The sequence below is a fragment of the Staurois parvus genome, unplaced genomic scaffold (assembly GCF_062004578.1).
Source record: "Staurois parvus isolate SC_StPar_1 unplaced genomic scaffold, SC_StPar_1.0 ptg000183l, whole genome shotgun sequence".
NCBI classification, from domain to species: domain Eukaryota; kingdom Metazoa; phylum Chordata; class Amphibia; order Anura; family Ranidae; genus Staurois; species Staurois parvus.
The window spans coordinates 3985275-3997802 of record NW_028317979.1 but is presented as its reverse complement, the minus strand read 5'-3'; the positions used below and the strand labels follow the sequence as shown (position 1 = coordinate 3997802).

General features: G+C 38.8%; 1 protein-coding gene across 1 annotated transcript in view; it reads left to right on the top strand.

Annotated features, from left to right (window-relative positions):
- The window catches only part of DPYD (dihydropyrimidine dehydrogenase), a 1720296-nt gene that overhangs the window by 965145 nt on the left and 742623 nt on the right, over nt 1-12528 (top strand). Inside the window, exon 13 of the mRNA XM_089677280.1 lies at nt 6000-6215. Coding sequence (XP_089533406.1) covers nt 6000-6215 — 216 coding nt within the window. The remainder of the gene's footprint in view (nt 1-5999; nt 6216-12528) is intronic.

The following is a 12528-nucleotide window of genomic DNA, read 5'->3' as shown; positions in this document are numbered from 1 at the left end:
ATATCACCAAAGAATTTATGTGCTGTTGTTGTACTAATGCACACAACAAAAAGATAAGAGGACGTTTTTGAGAGTAGACACTAAAGAACATATTGTTTAGACAGCCCATAGATACCGTATTTTTTGGCGCATAAGGCGACTGGGTGTATAAGACGACCCCCTAATTTTCCAGTTAAAACATAGGTTTTGGGCTATACTCGCCGTATAAGACTACCCCCCCTTCCGAGGCAACGCCATTTAAAAACATACAGTATACCGCGCTGAGCCAAGCTGGCTCAAAACAAATGTCCCTATGACAGATTAATCTGTCAGCTTGGCTCAGCACGTACAGTATTAGCACACATCGAGCCAGCTTGACCCAAACAAACTCAAGGTTCACATTTTATACCCCACGTATAAGATGACCCCCAATTTTTGGGGTATATTTTTAAGTATAAAAAGTAGTCTTATACGCCAGAAAATACTGTAATTCAATATTTTCCATTCAGCCAGCAGGTTGAGTGAAAAAAAAAAGACTCCATTCCCCATCCACGAATTCGAGGTGAATGAGGAAATCCTCCCCGCTGGCCCTTTGCATTCTGACAGTGGGGAGACTTCTCCACAGAGTATACTGATCAGCATTGAAAACTATAGTCAGTTGTCAGATTGACTTCTGTGCAACCACCCTGCCTATACATGGATTTAAATTAATCTGGTCCCTGCTGTACCAGCTGAATTTTGATCCACATACGGCAGACTTAAGGCTTTTGCCTAAAAAGTATGACTAAAACATTGATAAGACATCGGCTTCCATCATCCAATCATGTGCAAGACACAACTTAAGCTGACCATACATGGATCAAAATTCAGCCGGAGCAGCAGGCACCAACCGACTTTCTATCTGGCTATGGCTGGCAGTGCTGATCAGAGTATTCTGATGGCAGGAAAGTCTGTCAACTGTCAGAATACAATAGCTCAGTGGGATAGAGCCCCTAATCTACCTTGAATGTGTGGATGGAGGAATTGAGTCTTTTTTTTCTTCATTTAACCCACTGGTTGAACAAAAAAAATGGATCTGTGGGCTTTCTTAGACACTGCTAAAATAGCATCATGGAGACACTGGAGACATGACAGCCTTCACTGGCACTGGCATCAAGCCAAAGTTGAGGCTACTGCAAAATCAACCTGGAAACATGTACAGATAAATTATAGAAAGCCTTGCTTCAATGTACTTGCATATTACTTTGCTCTACTTGTGACTTTAAATTCTAGTTTAAGTGTGCTGTTATTTTTCTTTTGCTTATACCTTTTATCAAACAGTAAATCTGATTTGCAAGCCATGTCACCTCCCTGCTACATTAATTGATAGATATTTTACATTTCCACTGCAGAAATATGTTAACCACCTTAAAATTTTAGTTATACGGTGGTCATGTTGCAAAGCTTTTTAGTTCACCAACACTTAACATGCATGCAACAAATAAAAGCAGAATTACTAATCTAAATATTGCTCTGGGTCAGTGACATAGAAATTATTGAAGGCATTGGATCAGCATGAAAAGCAGACAACTGGCATTTTCAGAAGATGTTAGCAATGGTAGTCCCTGTGTATTTCTCACTACAGGTATCTCAAAATCAATTTGACCACTTATATACTGTAAATTATCTGAGGCAGATCAGGTACAGAGACTCTGGGCATCACCAGGTAACCACACCCCAAACTTGTGAAGATTATAAACCAATAATTGACAGAATGGGATTTGAAAGTACAAATGACATATACAAAACAAATTAAAGTTATCACATTTTATTAAGCAACCACCCTGCCCATAAATGGATCAAGGTGGTTACTTAACCATCTCCTGCCCGCTGTATTGGGAAATGACAGACAGGCAGGAGCTCTCTTGTTCAGGGAGGACAACATATGATGTCCTCCCACTCTACTTGTGCATGCACACCCCCCGGGGGCACGCGGCATGGTGATCGGTGGTGCACTGTGTCCCCAGGACACAGCGGATCACCAATTTTGGTAAAGAGCTAATGAAGCTCTTTACCATGGGATCATCTGTGTCCAATCACAGCTAATCACATGTAAACAGGAAATTCTGGTTATCAGCAGTCCTCTCCTCATGCTGACAGAGCGTGAGGAGAGGAAAGCTGATAAACGTCAATCCTCAGAGGGAACATCTACACTGATAATCATGGCATTGCTCATCAGTGCCCTGATTATCAGTGCCCATCAGTGCTGCCTTTCAGTGCCCATCAGTGATGCATGTCATTGCCCATAAGTGCTGCCTATCAATGCCTCCTATCTGTGCTCATCAGTGGCACATATCATTGCCACATGTCACATATCAATGCCACATGTCAGTGCCCATCAGTGATTCAGTGATTCCTGTCAGTGCCCATCAGTGATGCCTGTCAGTGCCCATCAATGCCACCTATCAGTGCCTCTTCATCAGTGCCACCTATTGGTGCCTTCTATCAGTGCCCATCAGTGAAAGAGAAAAATGACTTCTTTACAAAATTTTATAACAGAAACTAAGAAAAAGTTTTTTTTTCAAAATGTATGGTATTTTTGCATTTGTTTAGCATTAAATACCACCAAAAAAAAGTTCTTCATGTCTCAAAAAAATAGTAAGAATTTTGTTTGAGTACAGTGTTGCTTAACCACTCAATAGTCATTCAAAGTGCAACAGCACTGAAAGCTAATAATTAGCCTGGGCAGGAAGGGGGTGAATGTGCCCAGTAGACAAGTGGTTAATAAGAGACAGATATCAGTGCTACCAATAAATAATATGGCAAACAATGAAAAAAAGATGAAACACAGGACAGCTTTTTTTCTGTTATGCAGAGCTTTTAACTTTTAGCATACAATGTTATCAAGTAAGCTTGTTTTCCGTTGGAAATACTTTCTATTTTTTTTTTCACAATTTATGTTTTAAGATGCTGTCCAACAATTTTAAGATGTACTCCAACACATTTCATTTGTCCTACAGAGGGACAAATGAAATCTGTGTAAACAGACACACATTTGCATTCACTCATAAACATATGTCCATCTACAGATTTTCAGACACAGCAAATATGCTTTCATGTCTTAATGTGCTAGAATTCACAGCAGTGGATTAGATGCTGACCATTTGGAAACTCGGGCACTGCCCAAGGGCCCGGGGTCAGTAGGGGGCCCCATGAGATGCCCCTGGTACCTTTTTCATAGGCTTTTTTGAGTTTGGGCAAGGACACAGGGGCCCCATAATTCCTTATTGCCCAGGGGCCCCATGAGTTGTCAGTCCGCCCCTGGATGCTATCATACATAGAGGAACACTTTGAAAACAGATCAGATCTCAATGGGGAAAAATATCATGCTGGATATCTATACTGATATGGACTGGGTAATGTGTTAGAAACATAAGGATGCCTCATCGTTTGATGGAAATGAAAAATATCAACCTACAGAGGACTGAATTCAAAGACACCCCGAAAATCAAAGTGAAAAAATTATGCAGCAGGCTAGTCCATTTTGCTGAAATTTCATTGCAGCAACTCAGAATGGTACTCAGTAGTTCGTATGGCTCCCACGTGCTTGTATGCATGCCTGACAACATCGGGCCATACTCCTAATGAGTGCTAAGGGCACTGGTGTGTTTTTTAAGCCAGTGTGCATGGACCCTTAGTGATGTTCATTTAAATTGAATACATTATTTTAATAATTATTGTGCATTGGGAGAGCAGCACTAAAGCACTTGCATTGGAGAAATATCCTCTGCTTTTTTTATCCACCATTGGTCAGAGTCTTCAGTTCACCTCTTCTCTGTAATAACTATGATTTTGAATTGCAAGAAATCTCATACATTTTTTTGGGTACAGAACTGGGCACAGGCATTAGATGTGTGTGTCAGGGTAATAACTGCATTGTACTGGGGAAAGAGAAGAATAGGACGTGTGCAGGTACCACAAATATTGCAAAATGGTCTTGCATTCCAAATGGATGTTAGGCTTGAAATGTTACCTAACACTCAATTGTGTCTTTGAGTATTTATGGATATTTTTAGTTTAGTTTAGTTACCTGGTGGCTGTTTTACTTCAACCAGACTGTGGGCATAATCCAAATTTGTCTTTCAGTACTGTACTACATTTAGTTGTTCTCTAATGCAGAATCATGTTTGCTCTAATGTGCTTATTTGAATATATATTTTGAAACTGAGATGTGAGCTGGGTTGCTTTGAACATCTTAGGAGTGTTCTAGCCTCAATCAGACTTTATTAGAACTGTGTTATCATGGAAAAAGGCAAACCTCATTAGAGGATATATAGGCAACAAAGTATGTTTTTGTCATGTGGAATTAGGAGAGTTGTTGGAAATCTCTGTGACATGGATGGACTTGAGATATCTGTTTACAAAGAACTTTCATTAGCAGTACATTATAGTAGGCCATAGAATGAAGATGTTTCTGCTCTAAACTTTGGATAGTATTATAAGCTATGAGCAGTGTTTAAACTTTATTATAGGCTAATACACTTTGATGTAACTGCACACAATAGGTCCTCCTATTAGAAATATTGCAGGGCCCAAGCTAAATAAGACCTTATTTTAAAAGAAAGCAAAGTGACAGAGTCTTTTGAAAAAAAAAAACCCTCTATCCACCTATAATATTCTTACCATTCTGTTTCTCTATCTGAGCTGGGTATCCAAACCCTTAATTACTATCTCCTATTCCTATAATGACCTGCTCAGGTCTGACAATTGACCTTTCAGGTCAAAACACTACATAATAAGAGGAAGGGGAGGAGCTCATGTACTTGACCTTACCTGGTAGCATCGGGTGTTTCCTGATGACTCTAACAGAGCATGGAATATCAAGGGTGGAGGGTTGTTCTTTCAAGAGAACCCCTCACTTTGTACATTCAGGAGAAAAAGAGACAAGTGAATTTCTTACTTCTCTAATGACTCTCTACTGACTATCATTAAAACAAAAGCTACCTATAAAGTGTTACTTTCATAGCAGACTGATAGGGTTACTTGGCCATGAACATATTGATTGTACCTGAAATTTGTCATATGCTTTCTAGATTAATATGTTGCCACACTAGCAACCCCCTGTGTTTCTGAGCCCATTTTACATGGCAGACAAAACCATAGTAAAACATTTCCTGATAATTTAGGGTGCAGTAAACACATTAAATAGGAGGCATCAGAATAAAGACACACCCCAGATACACGCATTTAAAAGACTTTTGAAAATACATTTTGAAAATCCCATAAAAGTTTCTTCTATGATCCGGCTACATGATCTTGTCCTTCTTCCTATTGCAAAAGATGCAACTTAGGAAGCACTAGTTGGTAACAATATGTGGTCACTGGAAGAAGATTTACAAAACACTCAAAGGCACAGACATTGGATACCATGCCATCATTTAGCATCAATAGAGGGAGAGGTGTGTTGGCACTGATGTCAATATGACACTGGAAGTGGAAACATTGCTGCCATTTTAAGGTGTAACACTGCATACAGCCTATAGGAACTGTTAGCCAGATTGCTTGGCTGGTATGCCAGAGTAATAACAAAGTTAAGGCACATTGAGATAAATACTGGGGTAAGGATTTCTAAAGAAAAAAAAAGTTGACAAGATTTCTAATTTACTATTTATGTCAATTATCAGCTGTAATATATAAAAAAAACATATTCACATAGTTGCTGAGATAACTGCATATTACATTTTATTTTCTTCTAAGACATGGCAGAACTAATTTAGTATTCAATAAAGTCTAATGAATTTGTGCAGATTATTTAGTGTGAATAATCCAGTGAGGTGAAAGTCAATTATGATAATTAATTATTGCTCCCTGGTGGATGAAGCTATCAAACACATAGATGTCCACTTCACAGACTTAATGCAATTGCATCAAATGTTAGGCCAATTAACCTACCGATCGAGTTAATGTTTTATTTTTTTTAGGCTAAACAATCTCAAATTATAAAATTAACATTATCTTTAATTGTTGTAACTTTTGAATAGGAATTACACGGAACATCCGCTGGTGATAAGTCACAGTTGCCATTGTTCTATACGGCGATTGATATAGTGGATATCAGTGTGGAAATGGCTGGGCTTAAGTTTCTTAACCCTTTTGGACTAGCAAGTGCTCCACCCACTACAAGTGCTCCAATGATCCGTAGAGCCTTTGAAGCAGGATGGGGATTTGCGTTAACAAAAACATTTTCCTTGGAAAAGGTATGGTGCATTTGTTTTTTAAGATGAAGATGTGTTTTTGTTATGGGATGAGCTAAAAATCTTTATTTTTTTATTAAGCTCTTCCTTAAAATGTTACTAAACCAAGGACCCGGTATTCACTATATCTGGCCTCTCACAGTACACAGAAAATGCAATTTGTTTTTATTTTAGTAAATACGGACTGCAAAATATCTTTTCTCATTAGCATTGTATAGCATTCTTGTGACTTTTATCAGTGTCTAGCTGAGCACTGGTTGAAGCTTGTAGGAGGAGTTTTCATTCTACTCTGACTGCCCTATAAGGCTGCATGACCCCTGACCCTCTGTCTGGACAGAGCTAATTGGCCCTGTGCCGAACACATGCACCCTCCCAAAAAACAAAACAAAAAAACTTTCAAGCAGTACACACCAAATTGAACATGTGCAGAGTGCTTCCTAGTGCTTTGTACTATCAACAGATGGATTGGGGACTGTGGAAGAAGGGGAGGATCAGAGAAAACAGGATCAAACAGCGTTTTTACACAATGCAGAGGATTAACCCTGTAGGTTCCACAGTAAGTATAACAAGCATGTTTCACTGCATATACAAAATGATTTTACTGTTGTGGGTTTAGTAACACTTTAAGATGGGGTAGATACAGTTGTGGCCAAAATTATTCAACCCCCAATGCTGTAAAGGGGTTTAGGGACTATAGTGTACATTTGGAATTGTATTCAGAATCAAATCCTACAAGGACGTTGTAACTACCCAAATGCAACTAAAATGACATCAATTGTTTATGTAATACAGTAGTAAATGGTTCTTATGTGGTTTCTTCATTGCCACAATTATTCAACCCCTTAAAGACTACCACTCTGAAGAACAGAGGTTCATACAGGTGCTTTCCATCAGGTATTGAAAACACCTGTGGATGTCACCGAGCAGCAATCAAGCATAATAAGCACCAATTAGGCAGCTTTAAAATGACTGTGATACTCAGCTCCTTCTAGACATTTACTGGTGTGGTTACAAACATGGTGAAGGCAAGAGAATGGTCCAGGAAGACAAGAGAAGAGGTGATTTCTCTTCACAGGAAGGGCAATGGCTATAAGAAGATTGCAAAGATGTTAAACATACCAAGAGACACCTTAGGAAGCATCATTCGCAAATTCAAGGCAAAGGGCACTGTTGAAACGCTACCTGGTCGTGGCAGAAAGAAGATGCTGACTTCGACTGCTGTGCGCTACCTGAAGCGTAGAGTGGAGAGAAGTCCCCGTGTGACTGCTGAGGAACTGAGAAAAGATTTGTCAGATGTGGGTACAGAAGTTTCAGCCCAGACAATAAGACGCACACTGCGTAATGAAGGCCTCCGTGCCAGAACTCCCAGGCGTACCCCCTTGCTGTCTCCAAAGAATAAGAAGAGTCGACTGCAGTATGCCAAAAGCCATGTGGACAAACCACAAAAGTTGTGGGATAGTGTTCTGTGGACTGATGAAACAAAATTAGAACTGTTTGGGCCCATGGATCAACGCTATGTTTGGAGGAGGAAGAACAAGGCCTATGATGAAAAGAACACCTTGCCTACTGTGAAGCATGGTGGAGGGTCAATCATGCTTTGGGGCTGTTTTGCTTCTGCAGGTACAGGGAAGCTTCAGCGTGTGCAAGGTACCATGAATTCTCTTCAGTACCAGGAGATATTGGATGGAAACGTGATGCAGTCCGTCACACACCTGAGGCTTGGGAGACGTTGGACCTTTCAACAGGACAATGATCCCAAGCATACCTCCAAGTCCACTAGAGCATGGTTGCAGAGGAAAGGCTGGAACATTTTGGAGTGGCCATCGCAGTCACCAGACTTAAATCCGATTGAGAACCTCTGGTGGGACTTAAAGAAAGCAGTTGCAGTGCGCAAGCCTAAGAATGTGACTGAACTGGAGGCCTTTGCCCATGAAGAATGGGCGAAGATACCCGTAGATCGCTGCAAGACACTTGTGTCAAGCTATGCTTCACGTTTAAAAGCTGTTATAACTGTAAAAGGATGCTGTACTAAGTACTAAGATTGAATGTCACTTGGGGGTTGAATAAAACTGATAATGCTGTGAGCACAGAAAAGACATTTGTGGTTATTTCATTATAACTGTTATGTTATATTTGTCTGACCTACAAGTGCCTCTTTAATGTAAATGTAAGCAAGATGACTGAATGATCAAAAGCAATGTCAAACTGGCCAAAACACTCAATTTCAGTGGGGGTTGAATAATTTTGGCCACAACTGTAGCATACTCGTTCTGCTGCCTTTTGCCTTTGTTGATTAATTACTACTCATGCTTGTTTCTATGTTGATTTAGTAGCACACAGGCTCTAAATTAATGGTACATGTTCCAGGGGAGAGTGGGACTTCTGACAGGTTCAGGGATATTTCTTCTTGCTGAAGTAAATCCTTGTCAGTAAAGCATTCGATCAATTACTAAATTACATGTGGAACAGATGAAAGTAATATTTTTACTTATTTCAAAGGGATTGTTTGGAAATCATTTAGACAGAAATAGGACTTGTGCATGATTTTCCAGCATGCCCATTCAACAAAAGTTTGTCATGAGACCGACTTCTGTTGGACAAGCAGCTGTACATATGAGCTGAAAGTCAGACACTCTCTGCTAGCCTGGCTAAATTGGACCGATATTCAACCCATGTGTGCCCAGCATAACTCTTAGTCAATATATATATAATATACATGTTAAGAAGTGCTTGGTAAACAATGACCATCACTATGGGGGACTTTGTAATTATTCCCTTTAATAAAAGCACACATGCTCTAATAAAGCAGAAACACCGATTTAGAAGCTGCATATTAAAACTTTTGTTTGATGTACCAGATGCAAACTAACTTAAAGAACACTGTTTTACATTTGTGTATTCTTTGAAAAATTTTTCTTTTTTTTACATTTCGTCTGATGTATTTGGCAGAAATATATATGTATACTCAGTTGTTACGTGTCTGTTGAAAATTAGGCCTATGTAAAGCTAGTACTTGCTCTGTAAGTTAATACATGGAAAGTAAAAATACTGGTGGTGTTGAAAATTAGTTTACACTGACCATAGAAGATGTGAATTTCTTTCCTGCAACCATGAGTTACAGGAAAGAAACTTTTCCCCATCAATAATGACTCCCATAGCCCTCCCATTGAGTTATTGTGTTCTCCCATGGGGAGATGTGGGGGGAGCTGTCCATGCCAGGAGAACACAATAATTTTTGCTAGCGGCTATTGTCAATGGCAATAATTGCATGAAAAATCCGACAGGCTGGTTGTGTCCAAGTTATACAACAATTGATTTGATTACAATCAGCCTGCCAATAGATGGCTCAAATCTTGGTCAGTCCCTGCTCAACCTACTGAGATTCAAACTAGCTATGCCAGGCTTTAGGTAACGTTAACAGCTCTTTGATGCTTTGTAGAACTTTGCTGTTTCACAATACATTCTGTATCAAAAGCATTACTGACTACATGCACCAATGTACTGCTTTTGTTTGCCTAAACTGCTCTTGGAAACTTCCTAAACAGTTATTCCCCTTATCTATGGCCATCTTTACATGGCTCCCCATCATCCATATGTTCCAACCAAAATATTTCAAGGAGAGTTAAGACTATCAAATAAACATTTAGGTATGTAATATTGTGTCATTGCCTAGAAAGCTTGCTGTTTATCTGAATATTCAGAAGGTATTAATGGTAACATGGTAACATGCGACTTTTACTAAATTCACTTATTATAAAAAAAAGAGTGTGTGTGTGTGTATATATATATATATATATATATATATATATATACACACACACACACATACAGACAGGCTTTGAATGCTCTGTTGAATTCCTTATATCTACAGAATTGACCTCTATTTTTTTATTACTGGTATCTAGAATTTAATGAACCCAACTTCAACATCTATATTCTACTCAGCAGAAGTTTGTTTCAATACCCAGTCATTCACTGACATAAGATTAGCAGTCAATGAAATTGTAACTGCTGCCAAGTCAGCATTTTGATGAACCCACCTGCTTCTTGGCAATTTGGAATAGTGTGCTATTACTGACATACCATTTCCTAATGATGGAAGACTTCTGATTGGTATAAATCACCAGTCACCAAATGCTCTCTGTATAAAAAAAAGGTTTATTAACCTCAAATAATACTCACATAAACAGAACTTGTAATACCACATGTAATAGCACCTGTGCATTCACTGTACTGCCAGGTCCTACTCCAGTTACTGCACCACCAGAACACGACGCAGGAATCCCGCATTTTGTGCACTTTTCCTGAACTGCATTCAAACCGCACTGGAAGTGTGATCTGCTATAGGTGCCTATGTAATCCTAACAATGCTCCAAACGGAGATTACGAACAAAGTGCGTTTTCCTGCACCAGCGGGCATGGTACCGCAATGCCATGCTATCCGTTGCAGTGCATTTTTGAAAAGTCGTGCATGCACTACTTTTGGTGCAATCCAGTGCAATTTCAGCTCATTCAAAAGAATGGGCTGAAAATTGCACTGCACTGAGTCGCACAGGAACGCAGACAGCTTTCCTGTGTGATTCAGGTGTGACCTGGCCCTAAAGCTCTGGTAGTTAGAAGAATATACAGCAAACATGCCATGAGGTTGACTTACTAAAATTGGGGAGTGCAAAATCTAGTGCAGCTCTGCATAGAAACCAATCACTTCCAGTTTTATTCGTCACAGTTTAACTCAACAAGCTGAACTTAAAATCTGATTGGCTACCATGCACAGCTACACCAGATTTTGCACCCGCCAGTTTTAGTAAATCAACCCCTGTGCATGCTAAAAGGTACCATATATGGTAAACCTGTGCAGTCTATTGTTTACATAAATATACAAGAATTATGAATTAAAAGTCACCCAGTGCTGGAAAAAAGACATTCTGCAGTTTGCATATTAATTTTCACATTAGAATTATCAATTGTAACAGCCCAGGAAGGGACTTAAATCCATTGTTTAACCTTCTAAGAAGAATTGACTTGAAAAAGCTCAGGTTTCCCAAGTCCCATACTAATGAGATTTTCTTTCTATAGAATCCTAATGAAGAAAAACATGATAGGCATTAATTTGCCTATACCATGTTGCAATTTTAATATCCTTCACTGTAATTCTATTGGATTATGTCAGAAAATACCAATCACTAATTAGATACTACATGCAGAAACTAAACAAAACCCTTGTCTCTCTTTTCAGACACACACCAGCTTATGCTTTTAATAGAGACATTAAAGAGACACTACAGCTAGCCTTGTCACCACATTGCAAGTGTGTATTGATATGCATGTGGCTTGTGACCTGCTGAGTTAAGTTTAAGCAATGTCCAATTGACAGGCAACTTTTAATCAATATGGCAATCAATAATGAATCCTGAGATAAAAGCAAATTTTAACAGAACAGTTAGCCTATGTTTGTTACTCTTTATTTGCTGCACCTATTTAGATTTTAAAAGAAGAAAAAAAAAAGAAAATAACTGTCGATTCTGATGAGCATTAACTGTTTTTTTTAGTAAAGCCTTGCAGATTAGGTCTAGCTTTCAGTTTAGATAAAAGTATGGTGTTAAAAAAGCAAACACACAAACAAAAAAAAGGCAGTTAAGGTAAAAAAGAATAATTATATAAAAACTACTTTGTCACAAAGCTGCAAAAGTGATTAGCAAAAAAAGACTTTATTAGAAGGAAAGAAAAACATACTGTATTAAAAGTTAATCTCATATCTAACCTAACTGAGCTTCAGTTTCTATAAGATCAATACACATGATCTACAATGTTGTAATTATTGTAAATGAAATACATATGGTTCAGTTCATATAAGGGCTCATGTACACAGGGCGTTTGGAAAACTCTTCTGAATGATGGAAACTGACTGCTGGAAAACGTAGGTTAGAAAACGTCAGTTTAGCCGTTTTTGCATACTGAGTTTATGCCCGTTTGCATTTAGAAGCGTTTTTAAAAGATAACCTCAGGAGACCATCCCAAATGCCCAGAATGCACTGAAAAATAGTGAAAAATTAACTATTTCAGACTTTTTGAGAGAAATAGAGAGAGCAGAAGCAGAGAGAGCAGTATGTGTTGAGATTACCTATCTTTTCTGGTTGTAGTCACTATGGATCCCATCATGAGCATAATGCAGCACGTTCTACCATTTTTTCCTTCACGCGAAACCTGGAACTGACTGCGCTAGTGTACTAGGTCCATTTGAATACATGGAAAATGCTTTGCATGCATTTCTGATGATGAAAAAAGGCTCTGGACAGAATCTGGATATGGAACAGTT